General features: G+C 41.7%; 1 protein-coding gene across 3 annotated transcripts in view; it reads right to left on the reverse strand.

The window, feature by feature from the left end:
* Positions 1-4,272: 4,272 nt before the first annotated feature.
* The window catches only part of SUCO (SUN domain containing ossification factor), a 41,474-nt gene continuing 22,318 nt past the window's right edge, over positions 4,273-23,428 (reverse strand). The window contains exons 11-24 of one of the 3 annotated variants that reach the window (XM_054980267.1): positions 23,211-23,316; positions 20,555-20,575; positions 20,281-20,336; positions 19,814-19,905; positions 18,574-18,639; positions 17,769-17,843; positions 14,640-14,724; positions 12,549-13,682; positions 11,795-11,882; positions 10,585-10,689; positions 7,613-7,767; positions 7,139-7,230; positions 6,383-6,438; positions 4,273-6,136 (exon numbers count right to left, since the gene is read on the reverse strand). In XM_054980267.1, coding sequence (XP_054836242.1) covers positions 5,693-6,136; positions 6,383-6,438; positions 7,139-7,230; positions 7,613-7,767; positions 10,585-10,689; positions 11,795-11,882; positions 12,549-13,682; positions 14,640-14,724; positions 17,769-17,843; positions 18,574-18,639; positions 19,814-19,905; positions 20,281-20,336; positions 20,555-20,575; positions 23,211-23,316 — 2,575 coding nt within the window. In that variant the 3' untranslated portion in view covers positions 4,273-5,692. Of the gene's footprint in view, positions 6,140-6,382; positions 6,439-7,138; positions 7,231-7,612; positions 7,768-10,584; positions 10,690-11,794; positions 11,883-12,548; positions 13,683-14,639; positions 14,725-17,768; positions 17,844-18,573; positions 18,640-19,813; positions 19,906-20,280; positions 20,337-20,554; positions 20,576-23,210; positions 23,317-23,428 lie in introns of all 3 variants that reach the window. The other 2 variants (XM_054980266.1, XM_054980271.1) reach the window with 2 other exon arrangements.

Here is a 23,428-nt window from a genome sequence, read left to right on the forward strand (position 1 = left end):
TTCAGCCCATTCTTTAGCAGCTGGGGCAAATTTTGACTCCCAGGAGAGTTTCTCAGCCCATAAATATGCCACTCTGGCAAACACATTGTTGGTATTTGAGGTGTGGGAATGGCAGCTATCACTCTTAAGTTCCTCATTGCTGTCTCTAATTTTTTTGGTTTTGGCATCCTTCATTTCGGATTGCCTCATCACAGGGTTTTCAAGGCAAGAGATTAGCAGAAGTGGTTTACCATTGCCGCCTTCTGCTTTGCAGAACTAACCAGGGTTAGCTGAAGTGACACCGCCATTGTCTGTGAAAGATCCTCCGCCAGTGTCACCTTCCACTACTGCTGCTGCCCAGTAGCTAACCTTCAGGAACTCCTCCACTCCTGTCCCCATCGGAACATTCAGTTCTCTTCTGCTGATGTGACCGTTGAGTCCTGAAGGGGGTGGATGCATCTTAGTCTGGTGTTTCAGCTTTGACCATTCCGCCTTGAGTGACTCTTCCAGGAATTTACACTCTTGACCAAGCCTGTGCTCCTGACAGTGTTGCTCTCAGCTTCACTGACACAACCCCCTCACTGCGTTAAGGTGTGTAACCAAGAGGGATACACACACGAGATGGCTTGACTCAATCAAAGAAGCCACGTCCTCCAGTTTGCAGGATCTGAGCAAGTCTGTTAATGATAGGACATTTCGGAAGTCTTTCATTCATAGGGTCGCCATAGGTTGGACACACACACACTGGAATCCTGAACCTGCCTCCCCTCCAACAAAGAACTGTGAAGGATAATATTTTCACTAAGGCATCCAACAAAAGGGAGTTTCAGCCTGATGTCCTATGGGAGAGAATTTGGCTTCTTTACTAGCAGATGAGCAGTCTGGCCTCTGGCTGGGCTGCCCACTCCATCCTGGAGAACCCCATCAAAGAACTGTGGGAATACCGTGAGTTCACTGGTTCCTATGGGAAAATTATCTTCTTCCGTCAATGGATCCCATGCCTGTCCTGAGAAGGGCAAAGGGGAATGCTGCCTTGGGCATTCCTTTGAAAAATAGTTAAAATAATCCCCCTAGAGCTGGCTTGGGCAGGAGTAAGCAGCTCAGCAATGTAAGGGGGTAGAACAAAGGCCTCCAAACTGCCTTCATTGCAGGTAGGTTGGGCCACAGAGGCTGCTGGTGGCCAATCTTTCTTTGGCATGTAACGTCACCAGTGGATAGGTTGCAGTAACATCTGGTTGTAGAAGGGGAAAGGTGGACTTCTAGGCATTGAGACAGTTCAGCATTCTCCCTGTTGGTCTCAGACCCAGAACGGGATGCAGGGCTAAGAGCGCTCCTAGCAAGACAACAGTAATCAAGGATTCTAGCCAAGGTTGCGTTCCAATACCCAGAGAGTGGCTGAGGCTGAAAAGTTGGGCCTAGCTGGATTCCTTGAGCCTGTCTGCAGGTCCAGTCTAAAAGAAGAACCTCAGGCCTCCTTGAGGAAAAGATTTCTGCTCCAGAGCCAGAAACACAGAAAAGGACCCAAAGCTGCCTCACCCTTCTAGAAGCTTTAAAATGAAATCACACGGCTTTAACCCAAGCTCTAACTGAAGGCAGAAACTGGCAGGCCTACTTTGCCGTTCAGTTAGGTCTTGACAATTATCAGATGAGCGCTTATCTTTCCTGGCAGCTTTCTCAGGTCCTGTGGAGCCTGAGCTTTCCATTCTACCTCATAAGGGCTCCCTGCTGATGATGCCTGCTCCACGTCGGCCCCACAGAAACTTTGCCCAGTACCCTACGGGCTCTTGAGCATTTCTTCCACTTACAATCTCCTGAAGCACTCTGACTCCCAAGGCTGTCCCTGCTGCTCTTTGTCCAAGAGTGGATTTCCCATGATGGTCAAGCCCAGGAGATTACTGCTGCCCCATTGGAAGATGGCACTACTCTACCCAATTGACCCTCCCCAGATTCTTTGGAACTTTCTTAATAAAAGTCATTCATTACTCATATTGCTAATTTACATTTACTTAGCATATTATATCCTTTCCTCTTATAAAGATCACCCAGGACCACTTACACACTCAAATTAAAAATCACAAGAACCCCCATGCAACACAGAATGAGATAAAAACTGAAAGAGTTGAGAAGAATGCAAGTATCTGTAACTGAAACCGAAATGGCTTCACATATTCTATTTAAAAACACACGCATGCAGTCACAGCTAGCTTAGAAGAATCAGGAAACCACACAGCAGCAATTAAAATCAAAGTCTTGTTTTAAAAGAATAGATTTAAGTCTTGTTTTAAAATAAAGTCCTCTTGTTTTAAAAAGAATATATAAAGTCTTTTAAAAATAATAGATTTAACACAGTTCCTGAAGCTCTTGGGCTGAACAAACATATGGGGAGGCTTCATAATCTTATGACAGCTCACTTACCAAACATTCAAAATATAGTGGAGAATCAAAGCAAGTGTTTATATATGCCTGTCTGCTTATCTGCCATGAGCATAGTCTGTGTTATGTACTGGTCCTCTGAGGGCATGAGAAGTTTCTTATTGATGTTACGGCAGTAGGTTATCTCACAAGTATTTACTTTCTCTTTCCCCGCTGCCTCCAGCAAGTGTCCTTGAAGGCTGGCTGTGGCCAGCTCGAAATGTATCTTTCTTGGGAACTGAGATGATTTCATTCTTTGTTCTGTCTAGCCTAAACCTAGCTTCTCCCTGACAACCCCCTGGCTCTTTCATTCCCATAAACTTTAACGGCTCTTATCCTGATGGTGGGAACGTTCCCTATAACTAACATCACCAACCCCAGCTACGTCACTTCTGCCAATGCACTTGTCTGAGCACCCTGAACTTGCTGGATCTCTAATAAAGTTATTTCAACCAATACACCTGCGTGTTTGCTGTGGAGAACTTGGGGATTCTACCTGCCACGGACTGACACAAAGCCTTTCTTGTTGACTTCCATGCTCAAAGAAGTTTGCACCAGAGAGGGAGATCCTAAATCATTTAAGGGCTTTAAATGGAAACAAATGAGAAACCAGGGGAACTGAATGAAGAATGTTTCTCAAAAGGTTCGTTCTCCTTAACTGAAGTTTCCAAGATAATCCTTTAAAGTCAGATGTTGATCCACCACAGAAACAGTTGCTATGGCTCTGCTGTTTTCCCCAAGGCAGCTTCGCGTGTTTCCCTTTGCTCTCCTGGCATGGCCAGAAGCAAAAAGAGCGGGAGAAACTATCAACCATCATGGCAGATCACAGCTTTTAGCCTCCAAGCAAAGCCACATGACCTCCCTCTTACTCAGTAGAACAGTGGATCTTGCTGGCCTCTTATGAAACCCTCTATATACAGCACTACGTGGACGTTTCATTACCTAAACTCGTTTCAAGTGGACATACACTCAAGAGGGCACAGCTATGGAAATTCCAGCAGCATCTGGCAAACAAGGGTGGGACCAACACAACCCAGACTCTAATGTGCCCAAAGCAGAAAGCAGGAACTAAAATTGCATGCAGAAAGATGGTTCCAGATGACCAAAGCAGTGAAGCAACTGTTATAATTAGCAAATATTCAGTTAAAAAAAAACATTTAGAGAACAGTGATCCCATTTCAAGGCTGAACAGCAATAATTAGTTCATGATCAATGAATCCAGGGCAAAGATTTTTGAAGCCAGGGAGTTTGTTTCCAATACCACGGCTAAGTCTTAGAATAGGAAAGAAAAAACACCTCAGAAGTCTCTTCCACAAGGTGAACTTTACATCGGGCTTCTTGCATATTCAGTCCATGAGGACCGGGCCAACATTATTAAATCGGTTCTGGCCCCATACTGCTTTGATTCTTTAATTCTACACTTTGAGTGAATTGAACTGAAGTGGGATCTGTTTTTCATTTCTGAAAAAAATGCCCCAATCCTGTTGTGGGCTTCGACAACTTGCCAGTTTCCTCAGTTGATTTCTGGGGAAACTTACAAAAGGCGCTTTTCTTCTTTTGGTCTTTTTTTATGGCACCTGAGAGACACACAACACTGAGCAGGCAAGCAGATGGCACAACAGTGCCCTAAACAAGTGAAGCGGAAAAGCCACCGCCTCCTCCTCACAGTGGTATTACAATGGTGTTATTCACCTGTACAGCCAAAAAATATAAAGGTTTGAAGAGGCTTGGATGGATACAGCTATGTGACACAGCAATGCCATTTGCCTTGCAATTATCAAAAGAGCAAAGTGTCGCTCCCCCACCCAAGTTGAAACTTGACTTGACTCCAGAACGGCCCACCAAGGAAGCTTACCGAGTAACGTGTGAACAAAAAACATGTTTAAAGACAAGTGTTCAGATTTATTTGGAAATTCACAGTTTCTACTGGCACTACAAATCTGTAGTCATGTATTACAAGTTCCTTGTGCCACAACTTTGTACGCATCCACTCAAATAGTAAAACCCTTCCAATTTCCATTCTAGTTTGGACCCCCTCCCCCCTGTCAATCCACAATCTTTAAAAAAAATTAGGTCCATATGCTTTGACTGGTTAGCTGTGCAGGCTCTAAAGTACATCACCGTAAAAATGTATTCTGAAACTAACATGAAAGCAGCAAAACAAAATCTTTAAATAAATCACATTACATATAATGCCCAGGAAAAGGCATTAGCTGTTTTTTTTTTTAAAAAAGAAAACCACAAAGAGGTGTGACTAAAAGTGCTCAATAAGTTATATCTTATTCAACATGAACCTTGAACCTCTCACACATGAACCTTTTGTCCCATTCATTCAGATGTATTCATACAATCCAACTCTGTAACAAAACCTCAAATAAGGAAAGTACAAAACTCAACACACAGACACACTTGCACAAATGTTAGCCAATTTTAAAAAAAACAAACATTATGGACAAACCTTTGGAACAGAACAACTTGGAGCTTGACAGACTTTCTGCATTTCTGTTTATGGCCTCCATTGCAACCAGAACTGATATAAAACAGTTCTTCCTCCCAATTTCTTAGTACAGGAAGGCAACCACAGATCACAATGCTGATTAAACAAGAGCTAATCAAGCAAGTCTGGCCAACGAAAGGCAGGTTTAACGTCACATCCTGCAGGGGTACTGTACCATCAGAGAACGTTAGCTGCTACATCAGATGTATGTGGTATTGGCCCCAATTGCCTTTGCAAAACAAAGATCAAATGAGAAAGACTACCCTGGCAATATATTTCTATGGTACCCAAATCACATGACTGAATCCCACTGGAGGACAAGATATTCTCCTAGAGCATGGTAGTGTTGCATTTTCAGAAGACCTAAACGTACAAATAAAATGCTTCCTCTCTTCCAGTGGCATTATAAATAGACAAAAGGCACATAAATATGGGAAGGTGCAAGAAATAGGAACACAGCAAAATGGGAAAAGGTTATGCTTTAACTCTGTTCCACCCAAACCGAGTTTCAAGATCTCAGTATCAGCATTTGTGAAAAAAAACACTGTATAAAATAAGCCGTGTCTTTCCCCACCCAACCCCATCCTGGGCAATCTTCCTCCCTCCAGCTACCCATATTGGAAATCAGCTTTCAGAAAGCTGAAGCTTATAACCAAGGTTGGTTGTTGATACGGTCCTTAAGAAAAGAGCCATCGTATAAATTTCTGGGCAGTTTGCAACTGGCCAACCTTTTTCTTCCCTGTCACCCCAATACTACAAGATTTGTCATACAAAAGCTCCCCACTATGAAGAGTTCAGTTCATTTTAAAGGTGCCCAGAAACAGCTGTGACACCAAGTGTTCCCACGGTTAGATCCTTGTTTCCTTTGATGATATCATGCAGGCTTGGCAAGGACCCGGTCTTAGTCTGTATTAAAGTTTTTATGAGCTTGCCTTGCTCTGGGGCTTTAGACCGTCTTCGTTTGAGGGCCCTCTTCTCAGTTTTTGTCTTTTGGATTTGTCCGTTGCACAAACTTGTGCATGCTGAAATGCCACAGAAATAGGACTCTTCAGACTGTGAGGAAGTTTCCGAGCTTCCTTCTGATGGGGGACCTTTGTACGAAGAGTGGTACACATCACCGATATTGGAGAAGTCTCTTTGATTTGTAAAGGGCTTCTTGCTTTTTATTTCCCCATTAGCTACTGGATGCACAGGCTCCACGGCTGGTTTGACGGTTTCAATTTTTTCACTTTTGTATTTGCAGCGTTTCTTCTGAAAAAAGGAGGAGAGATTAGAAAGCTGAATACAAGCAAGCGTTGCTCAGAGGGAGGATTCTGTCACCACTTTCACAACCTTCTGCAAATTCTATGCAAGCAGAGATCACAAAGAGCAACAATGCCCTGCGCCATTTAATTAGAACAGGCCACATTTTTAAAGCCAACAATTAAGCTAAAGAGCCCAAACTTGGCAAATATATTTGTACTCTTGACTGAAATTTCATTTAGAGCAAAGTACCTTTTTCTCTGGTGAAAACTTCAACGGCTCTACAATGTACAAATCACCTGGGTCCACTAAAAGGAAAGAAAAGGAGTTTTTCATGATGCTGCAGTCTTATCCCTCAAGCGTGATCAAGTAACATCCACTAGCTTAGGTAGAGTGGAAACATCGGCACAGTGTTCAACACAACAGTCAGCTTGCTTTCTCCCTGGAAACCGCATCTCCCCGTTTCAGAATATGTATTTAATGTAAGTCCCACTTTTTCTCCCCAATGGGGACACAAAACGGGCTTGTAACTTTTCCTTTCTTCATTTTATTCTAACAACCCTATGGCAAGATTACACGGCGTGTGTGTGATTGGCTCAAGGTCACCCAGCAAGCTTCTATGGCAGAGTGGGGGTTTCAAACCTGGCTCTCCCAAAACTTAAACCAATACTCTAAACCACTATACCCCGCAGGCCTTCGAACAGGCTGGGCAGTCTCTCTCTCGGAAAGCATGCTGCTAAGGCTGCAACACAAAATCCTTTGGGTGAAAGCCTGTGATGAGACTGTTTGGGTGAGAGAGAACTTGGCAGAGGTCACTCTATTAGTCCACTGTCCAATTTATGCCGGCTCCCGAAAACGTGGAGGCTTAATGGCGGCATCCAGCTGACTAACCTCATATGAATTTTATCCTGAACCAAACCAATACAACTGAATTCTTAAGCTACAATGAAATAAAGACTTTCCGCAACAAAACGCTCTAGAGACAGCTTGAATCACTGACATTCCCACCTTCTTTGCTGTTCAGCTGAAAAGACTGAGACCTGGTGAGTGGAAAGGAGGTTCTTCTTTTCAAATTCATATCATCATAGGAAGAAAAACATCTGTAAGCAACAACACACAAATTTAATCTCCTCATGGACAAATAGTGCTTAATCTTTAAGAAACAGTAAGATTTCCCTGCCTTACCCGGAACCAAAAACTTTCCCTACAATAAGGATTAGGAGAAATCCCCCAGGGTTGGTCATTTTATCTCTTGCAGACTTTTAGGAAGTGGGAAGGTCAAATTAATCTCAAAACCTTGGGGGAATTAATATAGTAAATGCTGCACTTTTCTGTATTTCTCCCATATACTGCTGCTTCCAATATCCTGGCTGTACAGAAAAAGGGAATATTTTGTAACAAATACTGAAAGATGGGCTAGATCGATACAAATATAAACAACTGGAAAAAATACCAAATTTGAAACAAGTTGGAATGTGTTACCTTTTCGGGCTGGGATAGTGATTACTTTTGAGAACTTCTGAGCAGTAGTTGTCATTCAACTCTGACCTATTTTTGCAGCGCTGTACACAAAGCATCAAGCCGAGAATGGAACAGAGCACCAAGCAAATGACAAGATAGCTCTGGCGATCAGAAACCTAAAGGGGGAAAATGGTACATTTTAAATCAAATGTTGTTCATGCAAGCAAGCAGCTGTGACACAGTAGGCAGCCTCTTCAACCATACAGGGCCAAAGGTCCATCAGTTAAAGTATTTTGCATCCTCATTTCTGACGCAAGAGCCTGCAGGTCTCGAATCTACCTTCTGCAAACAATTCTCAAGTCAGAACCAACAGCAAGACTTTCACAGTAGGGAAATTAAAGTTTTCACATAATCCATCTGTGCTACCTGGTGTGTTATACCATCCCTAACAGACAAGGTTTGCCATTACTCTGTACTTCTGGATCAGGCACTTCTTGGAATTCAGGTAATTACTGTGATAAGCATTACCTTACTTTAGCTTAGAGTAATATCAGTTGCAATCCTTTCCAGGGAACGGTGACCTGGATACAGCCTTGGTATCCTCCAGATCAAACTATCATAATGCAGTCTATGTCAAGCTACCTTTGAAAGAGTTCTTCAGAACTACAACTTGACTGAAATACAGCTGCTCAACTGTAGATGGTCTGCTCCAAGAGAGATTTGGGCCAATGATCATATGCTAAAAGTGCCTGTTGGTGATGGCACCAATGCTTTGGAAATCCCTTCTTCAGGAAACCTAATTGGTACTGTCCCTTTTAACTTTAAGGCTGAACGTCTGTTCTCTTTTGAGAGGTTTTTGAGCACGCGATGGAAATATTTTTTTACATTGTTTTGCTTTTTTCCAATGTAGGATTTTTGGTTGGTATGTTGCTCTATTGGTTATTTTTGATCTTACCTGCTAGAGAAAGCAGTTACCTCCACCCCAAACCAAGATAGGAATGTTTAAGCACATACAAATGTAACCCTTTCTTGATTACCACTTATAGTTCACCAGAGTCAAGCTCGAATGACATGTTGCACTCCATGGCTACAGTGCAATGCGCTTTGGAGTTTCCATCCCACCCAACTGACACTTTTCACAGAGAAAAAACATTGAGGGCCAATAGGGAGTGATGAATTTTGAGGCAAAAGCTATGACGGCAAGGTGCAATCTGCCATAATTCTTTACAGTTTTGTTTTACAAAGACAAATAACAGCTTGCCATTGCTCAGGCAGTTATAAGCGTAGGAATCCTAGATCCAGTCCCAAATCAACAGCAGAATGGTGGACACATTTTATTTAAGCTCTTCATGCTGATCTAGTGACAAACAATCCATGCAAGGAATGATATTTCTGCTGCAGATTGCTCTGCTGTGCATGAGGGCATGCTGTGCGGGAAAAGGCTCTGCTGAATCCAGCCGCCCAAGTTACACATTTCGATACATAGACGAGAAGCAAGACGCAGCCCTTTCCCTGCACAGGCACCACCGCTCCTATTTGACAGATATTTTAATACTGAGGCTGTCCCACAGTGTTAATTGTACATGTGAATATGGGACAAATGTATGGGCTAATCCAATTTCTGTTCAGATTCTTCTGGCTTCCTGAGCTGAAGGGCAGTATGCATTTGAGTTGCATACATACTATGAGCTCAATGGCTCCCAGCCACAGACAGGATAAAGTAAAGCTTTTTCTATTTGTGCCCAGTGTTTTGCTTGTGCTATTCAAAATGGCCATATGAAAGGTCCTTAAATTAGGGAGTCCGACCTCTTTTTTCAGGGTTAGGGTTAGTAATTTTATGTAGGTAATTTTGAGTTTGATGAACCCTCCCAATAAAGTTTTGAAAAAATTGAGTCAATTATTTTGAGAAATAATTTTGGGGGAATACACATAGATGGGTAAGCCTTTAATTATATAGATTAGCTTGTGGGCAATGCTCAATGTTTATTGGCTGCGAATCAGGACTCTACTGGTTTGAATCCAACTACTGCCATGAGCTTAGTAGGTGGCCTTGGGTAAGCCACTCCTCTCAGCCCCAGCTCCCCAGCTGTATTGTGGGGATAATAATGACACTAACTTGTTCACCGCTCCGGGTCAGGCACTAATCTGTCTAGAAGAGCAGTATATAAGCGCAATTGAGAGGGCTTGGATAGTTCACAGTACACTCTAACACCTCCCCCCCATGTTAAACAGTGACTTCTTAACAGTTTGAGTCTGGCAGTCGGAGAAAAACAAGTAGTCCTATGTGCATCCTCCTTGGTAAACAAAGCTGCCCAGCTGAAGCGGCACCCGAAGTTCACCTCTAAAAGTAGCTCTCTCTTCTCAAAAATCAAGAGCGGGGGGGGGGAGGGCTAGAAGGGAGACTGCAATGTCTTCTATGCAGGCATCTTGGTAGGGAACTCTATAAACACAAAGCAATCCTGCAATGGCAGCAACAAGAGGGACATACTTCCCCCTAAAGTCAAATTTTAACTTGCTGAAGATAGACCTGTTAACTGGCTGTTTCCCTTTCAACCGCTCCTTAGAAACACTGTGGATCAAAGGGCTTATTAACATCACAGAATGGCTGCCAAGGTGAGCATGTTCTGTGCAGATCTAGTTTGTACAAAGTCAGGCTCCAAAATGACTGACAGCGACATGAAATGTCCTTTGCACAGAAAAATTTCAGAAGTGTAACGTAACTGTATAGTCCTCTGGAGGATGAGCAAATGCGTTCGTATGTTTTGAGACTATTTCCATTTGATTGCCAGTTTTTGCCCGTGAGTCATATGGCTCAATCTGAACGGAGTCTATATTCTGCTTATGGCACCAGCCCCTTTCTCCCCAAACTTAAGAACTGTACAATAAACATAGAAGTATTTGTACTGCAAAAAAAAAAAGGCAGGAATTCCAAGTTTGGTATCTCATTATGAAAATAAAATACTTCTCTCTTCCTCTTGATCAGGTTTTTTTACCTCTCTTTTTAGTTCAGCCACAGTTGATGACAGATTGGAAACTAGCTGTGTCATATTGGTCAGCTGTGCCTGCAGAAGTTGAATGGCTTCTGTCTGCTTCAAATCCTAGGTGAAGAAAATAAAATAAATATCCTCCCCTTTTCAATTTAGGTTGCAGGACACTTTCCATATAGAGCAGGAATGATGTCCTTATCCTCAAGGGTGGACCATCAGCAACGAGAGGCACAAGGCTTGTGCCAAGGTGAGGGAGGAATTAAAGTATAGCTCGGAAAAAGAGAATAAAATGAAGTAGAGGCAACTTCTCAGGTGGCCTTTAACAGCAACCGACGAAAAGCTCTTGCTTGCTATAGAGCTACCATGAAAAGAACTGAACTGCCCTTAAGGTTTTGCTACAAGAAGCAAGACTCGCAAGACCGCACTTGGAAAAGTATTCAAAATCCGAATTCTATTGCCTCCTCTCGCCACCCTGCCAAAGTTTCCAATTCGTAGGTATCTATGACAAAACTTATGGCCATGTCTAGCTTTGAAATCTCGGGGTGGATAGGACAGAGTTCCACAAGTCCAGCAGAGAAAACTTAAATAACTCTTTTCTCAATGGCCAGCAAAGGAAAAAATTGTATGTGCCTCATTTATGTCAGGGTTCAGAGAAGTGTTTCAGTTCTCAATAGGCTGCTGAGGTGTGGACTGTGCTCAAAAATCTACAGGATACTGCAGCAGAGGTGGTCGCAACCTGTTTGACCTGGAAAAGACAAGTCCTTTCTTTTTTCAACTTAATAAATTATACCAAAGGAAACTACAGCACATCTGTCACACTGGAAAAGCTTTTTAAAAAACTGTCTCCTCTGTTTTGCTTAGGACAGGGCAACACTGTATGAACCAAGCTGTAACCTTGTTTTTGATCAAAGAGAGATCCACTAACTAGTAAGGAAAAAAGCACCTGCAACTACAGATGCAGCAGAAATGTTCTTCAGAAGCAAAAGAAAAGAAAAATCTGTAGCTCACATCCAACACTTAAAATTACAGAAGCCATGAACACAGTCCAAATAAAACATGCGTTGCTGATAAACCTGCGTGAACTCAAAGCAGCAACTTAGCAGAAATTTTCACCTTGCAGGTTTGACTTAATTTTGCGGCCATGCGACTCCCTTCATTCTTGTGATGTTAAGCGGACTCTAACCAGAGAAACAGAACGGAAGACAGTAAAACATACCTGTTGTTCTGCCAGGAGTGATGTATTCTGAAGCTTTATTATTGTTTTATTAAAAGCCTTCTGCATTTCATCCATTTGCTTGCGGTATCTACAAAGTGAGTCACATACAAATCTCAGACAGCACCATCACTCTATTACCAATCCAGCTCCTTCATCCCCCTTGAGTGGAAGGGCAAGAACAGGGTCTCTTAAGTGGATGACCTTTTGACTACCTTCCATGTCTCAGCATCCCTCCCCCTGCCCCTTAAAGCAATTGACGGAAAACAACCTTAAAGGCGGGGGGGAAATACAACTATAAAAGGGAAACTCCAAGTAAATCCAGAATACATTATTTCTCTTAACACAGAGACACTTCATGCTACGAAGTAAGATTCAGCAGCTTGGGGTATATGCAGAAGAAAACTGCCTGACACACCAGCAAAGATTCTGAGCCTTCAAACTTCCATAAGCATGTCTGACTTACCTTATAGTTAATTATGTACACTCAAATTTTTACCACGCTGAATACATCAAATCTTCTCAAGCCTCCTCCTGGGGCCACATCTATTCTACATACCAGCTTAAAGAACCACAGGTATGCAAATGTTCATTCTATGTACAACAGGGCCCGGAGACCCATTTCCTTCTAGAAGTGTTGCAGAACTCACATTCAGATGGAAGAGATGCTTAAACTAGTTTCACGTAGATCATGTTCTCAATCAGCTTTTCGCATGGACTAGAACTGAGAACGGAACGTTTCTGCTATGATGCCTACCTTTGGCTAAGTTCTTCCAAATAGCGGCTGCTGAGAGACATGTTTACTTCCAGGGCTTTAATGCGATTGTTGAGTCTCATAAAGACAGACTCTTTCTGGTTTGATCCATGAACAAGATTCCCATTAGCATAACTCAAGTCTGTAGAATTCTGTAATTCAGCATAGAAATCTGTAGCAGTCCGTGGTAATCCACCAGAAACAGGAACGGGGAGAAATGGTTCCTCAGCCACCGGGTCATCATCTTTTATTTCCAATGAAGATGACTCTATAACAGGCGATACCTCCTGCTTTTCTGTTTCCAAGGAATTTGCCTTGGTTTCTCCATTGCTGCTTTCTACTGCTATAGTACATTCTGACTGTGTAACAGGCTCTGTTGGCTTGGAGACAATTTCAATAGAGATCCTCTCTTCTACAGGCTCTTTGACTTCAGTTACAACACTGGTTCCAGCCTCTTTCTCTGTAACAGATCCAAGGACTTCATCTTTTTCAGCAGAAATTTCCTCCTGGGGAGGAGCCTCTGGGGTTTCAGACACAGCTTCATGTTTTGTGGGCTCAGAGGACACATCCATTACAGACAGTGACTTGGCTCCTGCTGTGACATCCAAGAGGATAGACTGAGATACTGTCTGTGGACGACTGGGTTCCAGTTCAAAAGTGCCCTCAGTCTGATTAATCACAGGCTCAGTCCACACACTACTTAAGATGCCTACAACAGTTTCAGGTGGCTCTGGAACAAGGATGTCCAATTTGTCCGGAAGAGGTTCATGTATTGAAATATGCAAAGATTTGGTTGAAATTAGATGGGGGTGGAAAATAGCAGAATAGGATTTCCCCCAACTGGTGTCTTTTTTGCTGTGGTAGCGGTGAAGTGCTATAATTGCCGAACACTGCTTGTATAGATATTCCGAAAAAGTGGAAATACAGCACACTGTCACCAACTCATAGCAATAGATTTGTGTTTCTGATTCAAACCACGACATTTCTTCCTCTTGTTCATCACTGGGTAGTAGGGTCACAGTTGATCGACTTGCTTCCTCTTCGTATTCTTGGACTAGCTGAACGATTGGGCTGTCTTTGGTCACATCTAAGATTAACGACTCCTTCTCAGTTTGTGGTATCTCTGAAGCAACAAGCCTACAAACAGGTCAAAAATAAGAATCAATATCCTTGACTTGGCCAACTCTGTGGTCACTATGGGTTCTGAGATGCTCAGGAGAAAGTTGGGCATATAAATATTTTAAAATAAACAAACCAACCATGATTCCCATCTTATGCATGCAGACCCTCGGTTCAGAAACTTGTCTTGCATGCTTATGAACTACCAGGAATTTGAAGCCAGGTCTTGAATAGAGATGGGCACAAACCAAAATACGAACCAAAATTCATGACAACTCAGCCGGTTTGTTAGATCCCATTTCTGATGAACCACCACGAACTTTAGACTGGTTCGTTTTTTGGTTCATCACTGCAGACAGCCTGGTGCCGATCAATCAGTTTCCTAGGCAACAGGGGATGAACTTCCTGCAGACCTTCTGCTGGCCCAGAAGTGACAATTTTCTGACCAGGATGTGACACTTTCACGAACCAAACAAACCAGTTCGCGAAATGGGTGGCAGGTTCATGAAAGTTCGTTGTTCGTGAAATCTGACGAACCACGAACCACAGGGTTCGTTTTTTTTCTGGTTCGCACCCATTTCTAGTCTGAACCCAAATGGACTGCTGAGGACTGTATTTTAAAGTGGCTGGGATTGCTTTCATAAGCAGTTTGAAGGATGGGGAATGAATGGGTTCAGGACAAGTGAATCAAACTGACAGAACAAGGTTTTATATTGTTCTAAGAACTTTAAGGTTGGACTACTAGGGAACAGACTCAATGATTTGTTTAGGAACCAGAGAAACTGAGCTCAAGTTTAAAGATATGGAAGATATGAGACAGAAAAAACAGGTAAAGGGGCTGAGATATGGATCACTTTTTTGAAGTTTTAATACTAGTTTCTATCGCACTGAAATGTCCTATAATCCATTCAGCCTCTTAAAGAGGGAAAAGTAAAAATTCCAAATACATAATTACACATACAAAGAATTACTTACTCTAAGGAAGGAGTGGTAGTTGGCTCCAGCAGATTTGGTACCATCCTGGAAGTGGTAGTTGTATTTTCAGGGACACTTTCATTTCCTATTTTAAAAAAGACAGCACTGTTAACTTGGAATATGCTAACAGTTTTAAAAACACCTCACAATGAAAGGACTATGAAATGACACTGAGACAGAGACCTGTAACAGTGTTTTTAAGTACATTTGTCACATTATGGAATCTCAGGGATAGCTCTGTAAGTTATGGCACATCAGCTGAACAACATTCTACTGTTGCTGCAACTGAAAGTGTTATTCACTGTAATATCTAGGCAAATCTGAAATATGGCACAGAAAATCTACTAGTAAGAGATCTACTCTGATCACATTTTTGACAACTTCGTTATGAAGTGATAGCTAGCATCACCTGCCACTTGTTCATCCTTCAGATCTGAACCCCTTTCCTTGTGGCAAACTGGAACTAGCAAGACAACAACACAACATTCAGTTTATATACCGCCCTTCAGGACAACTTAACACCCACTCAAAGTGGTTTACAAAGTGTGTTATTATTATTTTCACGATAATCACCCTGTAAGGTGGGTGAGGCTGAGAGCTGGGACTGACCCAAGGTAACCCAGCTGGCTTCATGCAGAGGAGTGGAGAATCAAACCTGGTTTTCCAGGTTAGAGTCCTGCTGCTCTTAACCACTACACCAAACTGGTTCTCGGAGAAGTAGGACAGGGCAGTTACCCCAGTCTTTTTGCCATGGCATGCTTCTCTTGGGTACTAAACTTGCCTCAGACCCCAGGCCTTCTGTGGTACCAAGATGCAATAGGATACTAATTTCCCCAAACCTTTTTGTGCCTTATGTATCATAATTATACTGGCTTCTAACCAGGTCTTAGGAAAAAGATCATGATCTAATTTATGAGAAAACAGCTCCTTCAATATAGGAAGAAATTCTTCAATAAAAGTCTTGTAAACTTAAAGCCATCTCTGCCTGACAATGTTAATCTTTGGTTCAGGTGCAGTCTGTTTGATTTCTTTCTGATGAACCAGTAAATAATATTGTTCCCGATGTTCTTCAGATAACTGTCGTATCTACAAATAAGCTAAAAGATTTAATTCAGGGGACCCCCACCTTTTTGGATCCTGCAGGAAACTTAGGAATTCTTACACAGGGTGGTAGGTGCAACTACAAAACAATGCTGGGAGTGAAGTCACTCCTAACTCTAATAATAGCTTGAACATTTCAGACAGAAGCTCTATTTAACAGGATGCCTTTTAAAATGAATATGTTGTTTAAAAATATTTTCTTCCATATATCTTTGGTCTTTGGGCTCTGGTGGCAGCTGATGCTGAAGCAATTTTTTTGAATCTGCACTGTCAATCAGCTCTCCAATGGCCAATCAAAAGCCCTGCTGGGCAAGAGCCCCATCTGGCCCCACCCACTTTCTAAAAATATTTGGCAAGTGCCAGGAAAGTTGTTGACAGCCACCATGGCACCTACTGGCACCACGTTAGGGAGCTCTGCTCTACCTCCTCTACTCTGATCATTTTATTTTGTATAAATCTTCTAAACAGCACCAAATGCCACCTAGACCTCCTGTAAGGTTTTCAAAAATCTTTTGTCTTTAGCTTTCATATAGTCTAGGAATTGGCTCTTCAAAAAATATTGTTTTAATTCCGTATTGGGGGGAAAATGGGATAGGCATAATCGTTTTATAATATTTTGGGAATGTTATTGTATTGGGAGTCGCTTTAATAAATATCAGAAAATTCATTTGAGTGAAAAAATAATTAAGCCATTTTAAAAAATAATTTGTTCTTCCCCGATCCCAGATCAGCAGGAAAAGGGAGGAAGAGAGAACCAGCTGGTTCACCCCTTCAAAAGGGCCATTACTGACTACAAAAAAGACCTGGCCTCCATTCTACTGACCACTGAAAATAATGGCCCCTTAACAGGACAAAGCACTGCAGACCAGCTGCAGGCACTGAAAATAATGAGCAATGGACTAGCCTCTGAAGACCCGGTCTTCCCATAGAAAATAATGGCACCTTAAAGAGCAGAAGCATCACAAATTGTGTGGGGCATGGGAGGAGCATCTCCCTCCTCCTTAGCCACTCCTACTGCCTCCCCACCTATTCTCAATGTTATCAAGAACCGAAATATTGAATCAGAAGTAGGTGGAGGGAGCAGGTCTTTCTGCAACAGGATATTGATGATCTGATTCAGTACCAGAATATTGGGCATTTTTTGGGTTGGTAGCTTGTATTATGGGTGCGATTTGCTTACCTTGTTACCATACTAAAAAGATTTCCTTTAAGAACAGATTTTGCCAGTGAAAAAGTCAGTCAACTTCCATTTTTGTTGCCATATGTAATAACTGTTTAATCTCAGAAGACTTGTATCTATTGTGCTTACCCTGCCTCTGCACAGAGGGAAAAATTATGCACAATTCTAACATTAAAAATAGTAATTTTCAGAGACTAGTAAGGTAAGATTTCAACTTCCTTAAATAACTGTGGAGAGCTAAGTCACAATTCTTCAGCAAAAGAATTTCAAAGGGAGAATCCCATGTGAAACTGCTGAACTGGAATGTCTCAAGGTTCCACATTATCTCTCCTGCATTTTGGTGTCGTATGTTAGCAAATCTGCTCTTTGTTCTTTTTAAAAATAACTTGTTTTGAAACAAAATTTACTCATTTGTTTTCATAACAACAACATTCAATTTATATACTGCCCTTCAGGACAACTTAACGCCCACTCAGAGCAGTTTACAAAGTATGTTATTATTATCCCTACAACAAACACACTGAGAGGTGGGTGGGGCTGAGAGAGCTCCAGAGAGCTGTGACTAGCCTAAGGTCACCCAGCTGGCTTCAAGCTAGCTCTCCAGATTAGAGTCCCGCACTCTTAACCAGTACACTAAATTGGCTCATAATTAGCACAAGTATCAAATATAAAACTGGCTGATGATTAAAGTACATTTCTATTGTTATTGGTTTAAGAATACTTTGCCCAATCTTTTGCTTGATCAGATGGATAAACTTAAAATGGAGAAGCAAAGAGAAATCCTCGATAATAGGAGCAAAGTAACCATCACCCTCTTTAAAATGTCAGCACTCTCAACACATAGTTACCTTGATCTGTAGAATGCTCTTCTGATTTTGCTCCCAGTATGTTAGCAGCAATATTCACCATATTTAAAATGGCATCTAAAAAAGGGGGGAAATGCCATCAAGGAATTATCTATCTCCCTCGAAAATCAAGAACTTGCACTGGTACTTCCCAAAATTGCCAGCTCCAACTGGTGTTCTTGCCCTGCAACTCCACAGATCCTTTGAATGAGAAAATCATATACATACATAGCAAGACTGCAAGGGTAAAATAAGCAACATGGGTGGAGCAAAGGCATGGTTATCCTCATTGGAATAGAAATGGTTAGGTGGATAAACACTCTGCCTCTAATACCAAACTGAGATATAAGAATGGGCCAGCAGGATTCAGGCTATAGCGTATTGCCTATTTTCTAATTACTTCCTAATCAATCAACCATTGGCCAATATTGCTTAGACTTAAGACTTCTCTTCATAAAATCAAATTGCTTCCTGCAGTGAAACACGCCCAAAGCAGAACAGAGCTCTACCCCACTCCTACCCAAGAAAATTGACTCAGGCGGTTCACTAATAATATACACAGACCACTCCGCCAAAGACGGTGTGTGCCTGTTCCAACCCCAGAGAGAGGGAGAAACTTCTTGCAATATATTTCCAAAGAAATCAGTGGAGTAGTAAAAGTAGGAATGTGAAGGATTGGAGTGGGGTCGAGAAAACAGGATACCATCACCACTCACCCAGTGGAAAAAAAGAGAAAAAAACGTTTTAAGAAGTATTTTTAAAATTGGGTGCCTTTTTAAGGCATGGCACTAATAACTACTGTACTCACTTGTAGCAGAACCAATAAGATTCTTTGAAGATTTCTCTTCACCCACGTTGTAGTCCAAATGATAATCTGTTTAAAATAGAAGATGCTCTTAGTAGCAAACAACAAGGCTCCTTTGGCACTTCAAAAATGGTCCAAAATGGATCTAAGCACATCTGCTTAGAATCACAGTTAATCGGAGTTGTTGCTGGACCAAGACCATGCATATTTTTGACTATACGCAAGACACCTTTCCATTTGATTTATTTGTTTTATTTATAGTCCGCTCTCCCTGCAAGCAGGCTCAGAGCGGATTCACAACATATAAATACACACAATAAAACATGGGCAGCAATCAAATAATACTGCACTAAAAGCATTCAAGTAGGCTCCCATTAACAAATCCAAGGCAGTAGTGAACAGTTCCACACTACAAGACAAATGTTGGAGTTGATGGCCACAGTAGGCTGTGACCTCAGGCCAGACAGGTGTCTGTTCCGTCTCTCTTCCAACAGTCACACTTCGAAGAAAAGCTACACTTAGAGGTGTAAGGAAGGAAACTCGGTGCCACTGCTGCAACCCACAAGGGCCTGCAGGGCATTGTGCACAGCTGAGGGAGTCCACGTGGCACAGCCTAGCCCACAGTTTCTCTCTAGAGGGGATACGGCTGGGGAGTTCAACTCAAAATCGTTCACTGGGTTATTTCCTCCCTGTTTCAGTGCCTCTTGGGCCTCACCGTGCCACATCTTGATCTTGGCGCAGAACTACAAAGATAAGCTTGGATCCAGAGATGCACGTGAGGAAACAAACTTAGCGTAGTTTTGCTTGCCCAAGACTCTCCTCCTTATATATAACAATGCCAGGAAATTCGCTGCCGCAAATCTTGCCCAAGTGGAAACGTGGGGATACAGTAATTCCGACTTCGTGCAAGTGGCTATTGTAGTGTCTTTCTTGCATTTCTGTTTGTGCAAGAGCTACAACTGAAAAATGTGCTTGGGATCCTACTCATAAAGTCCTCCTGAGCATGTACTCTAGACCACATAGTTCTGCAGTTTCAATCCCATCTCACCACTGTAGACTTTCCTCAGGTCCTCATCTTTCACCCCTACTGCCTACCCAACTCTGCCATGCTTCTTTTGGCTACATCAGAATTCTGCCTTATTCCATTATTTTAAATTAAAAACCCATCTCAAAGAACGTGCAGCTCTTCTTGACAAGAGTTAGCAATTAACTAACTTGAGTTGTGAGCCACTGGCTTACATACCATAATCTTCATCGAACAGCTCTTGTCTTTCAGACTGGTACTGAGAATCAGCTATTTCTTCATATTCTTCAACCATACTCGTGCCAAAAACCCTGGGGGAGAAAACACCACAATTTGAATTAAGTGGCATAAAGCTGCAACAAATCATAGCTGTTTTTGTATTCACTTAAAAAGTGTAGCTGGGGGAGCTATAAGCTAACACATCTGGCCCCACAATAATACAAGATTTAGCCGCCTACAAATGTTTGTCTTGTTTCCACATTATATTTTATATTCAAAACTTTCTAGAGAAAGCCAGTAAATCCTCAAGTCTTCTGCTACTGAAATAAACAATGAAACAAATGTATGATAAATACTCTCCGTTTCAAGAGTCCAATTATCTGATTTCAGTTCAGCACTAGAGGACTATGTTTTGAGGGCCTGGACAGAACTAACAAGCTTTCCTTCAGCATTTCATTGAAAATTACCTTATGAGACTTAAAGGGCAGAAATGTTCTGATCCAAAATGCGACACCAACTCCACCTAAAGAACAGAAGAATGTTAATAAAATACCTCAAAAAGCACTAAAGCAGCTCCTATTCAAAATGAATTTTAAAAAATCAAATCTGAAAATGAAGTTTACATAATCCCTGAGATCAGCAAAGATTCTCACAAGGCTGAACTCTTGAGCCATGCACTAGTGAGTTCAGCCACAGAATGCACCCCAGCCTGGGCAATCAATGTTATTAAAGGTTGCTAACCTTTATGTACTTGATGAACATCTGAAGCAAGAGAGGAAAAAAGAAAAAGGTGTCAGTAGACTGTATGCATGCCACAAGCAACAGTAATTAGCTACTTGCACAACTAAAGTCTATAAAAGATGGCCATTCCCCTCCAGCTCCCCACTAGCCCCTCCCAAGCCCCCCAAGCTACAAAGGATGAAGTTGGAGAAAGGTACATATTAAGGCCTACAGCAACATGCAAAGTCAAACTACTCCAGCTTCTCATTACAGCATCAAGGACTGACATGCTTCATAATTATACACCAAAAGAGACTTAAAAAATGCATACCCCCAAATCATTGGCATTAATTTCAGATGAATAATAAGGAATTTATTGTCGAAGGCTTTCACGGCCGGAGAACGATGGTTGTTGTGGATTTTCAGGGCTGTATCGCCGTGGTCTTGGCATTGTAATTCCTGACGTTTCGCCAGCAGCTGTGACTGGCATCTTCAAAGGTGAAGCACCGAAAGATCTCTCAGTGTCAAACTACAATGCCAAGACGACGGCGATACAGCCCCGAAAATCCACAACAACCAATAAGGAATTTGTTTCTACAACCACTTAAGCATCTAACAACAATCCCTAAGCACAGTGACACTCTACTAAGCCTACTGATTTTCAGTAGATAATATATGGTGTAACTCTGCTTAGGATTCGCACAAACGCTGCAGTAAACTGAAGAAATAAGCAAGCACAACAGGAAGGCTTTTGGATGAGAAAACAAACCATATGTGACTATTTACTTCATTTATGCCTCTCCTTTCTCCCCAATGGGGATTCCAAGTAAATTACATCATTACTCCCTCCCTCTATTTAATCCTCACAACAACCCTGCAAGGCAGGTTAGGCTCAGAGACTGTGACTGACCCAAGGTCACCCAAGAAGCTTCCATGGTGGAGTAGAGATTCAGCCCTGGATCTCCCAGATCCCATTCTGACTACTAGACTGTGCTGTTTCTCACTATTACTACCTATAGGCTGGCCCCTACGTAAACGGCAAGCAGCAGAACCAGGGCACCCATAGAAGTTAGTGGTTTCTTAAATACTTAAGGGAAGGAATTCAGAAAAAAACAACTCTACATTAATCAGAAAGAAAAACAGCTTGATGAGGACTGAACCTGGAGGTACTGGGAGATGTGGTGGGATTTCCAAATTATTGTATGTACATCTCTTACCTACAAGCAAGATTCCTTACAGACCCACTTCTGATGCCCATTTATCTATGCCAATTAGCTGGGCATTGAAAAAGGATAATTCACAAAGACAGAACTTCCACAATATGCAAAAAAGTTCAGCTAAGTTGTTTCCTCCCTGTTAGCACATTTAATCCAATATATTTTAATTTATGGACGTTACATCCTGATAAAAATCTAAATTAGCCAATAATTAGAATGTTAAATTCATTTAAAGTACCTGACAACTCACTGTTACCAGATATAAAGCTTAAAACTTTGTTTCCCATTTTACACATCTCAGTTTTTTTGAATAGCTATTGCCAATGTTTCTATTATAATTATTATGAATAATACGGACACCCTTGCCACTTTCACAGCCATTGAGAATAATCTTAAGACTGGGATTCCTGTACTTTTCTTTAAATCCAGCATACAAAGACTTTTTTGAGAATAAGTATGCAATATATTTACTATAATTGTTCAACATGATTTAACTATCAAGGCTTGTTGACTTAAGATTTGCACGTAATACCCAAGATCCATTTAAACTTTAACCCTCCTTTCCATCTAAACAGCATTAATTTTTTTATATGCGCCAAAAAGCTGGTAAATATTTCAGATCCTTGGTTTAACAGAGAGGTTGACCCATATGACTCTGGTAGCAACAGGTCTTATCCTGCTTTTGGAATAAGTACAATCCTTGCGCGCGCACACCGCCACCCAAAAGATTCAGGCAGTGAATATGTGCCAAAACGTAAGAACATTCTGACAATGGTATACTTCTTTGAAATTTCTCCTTATATTTTGTCATGTATCCATCCAGGTCAGGAGCGTTACCATTTTTAATTTTAATATTCTTCTTCTAAAGTTGAAAAAAATCCCCCTTTCTAGGAGCAAGCCCCCTTTCCATCTGCAGACTCCCATATGTCCCAACACTGTTTCCTGGGTTTCCCAAACCCTGCAGCAGCATTTCGTGGACAGCCACAAGAAGTTCCATTTTATGAATGGACCTCCATTCACCATTGGTTAGATGCAACATATTGTCTGAAGATTGATTACTAGGGTTCACAAGTTCCTTAAAACATTGTTCCCAAAAAAGCAAAGTCTTAGTTAACAGCTTGCTATTCTTGCTGCATGACCCCACTGCATGCGCAACGTATGTGATAGCATATATTCCCAAACAGTTTGACCTTTTTTTGAGAGGGACATATTTCACATTCACACATGCACCATCTGCATCATACATTACATAGGGGTAGGACACACTGGCTTACTGCAAACACTGGGGGGCAGGGAGTCCGGTAGATAGGAATAGGCCTTGCTATAGTTAACATGAGTCTTCTTATGATGGAAGAAATTTTGTCTTTAAGTCACTAATGGACAGAGCAAGCCATTGGATATTGTCAATCCACTTTGTCCATCCAGGCATTAATGTTACAATCACTGCAAATAGAAATTACCTTTACATATTTTGCATACATCTGTTCATCCAGAGGAAAACTCTGGACATTCCTCTCATCTCGAGCATGAAAAGTGCCTAGCTTGACCCATTTATTTGTTGGGTATCTAGAAAATAAAAATATATTTGTAAAAACAAAAGGAAGTGTCACCTTAGTTTAACTAGTTCAAAGAAACACTGCATTCCATTCAATGTAATGTGATCTAAGTGGACCAAGCT

This window comes from Eublepharis macularius, chromosome 5, assembly GCF_028583425.1.
Source record: "Eublepharis macularius isolate TG4126 chromosome 5, MPM_Emac_v1.0, whole genome shotgun sequence".
Classification (NCBI taxonomy): domain Eukaryota; kingdom Metazoa; phylum Chordata; class Lepidosauria; order Squamata; family Eublepharidae; genus Eublepharis; species Eublepharis macularius.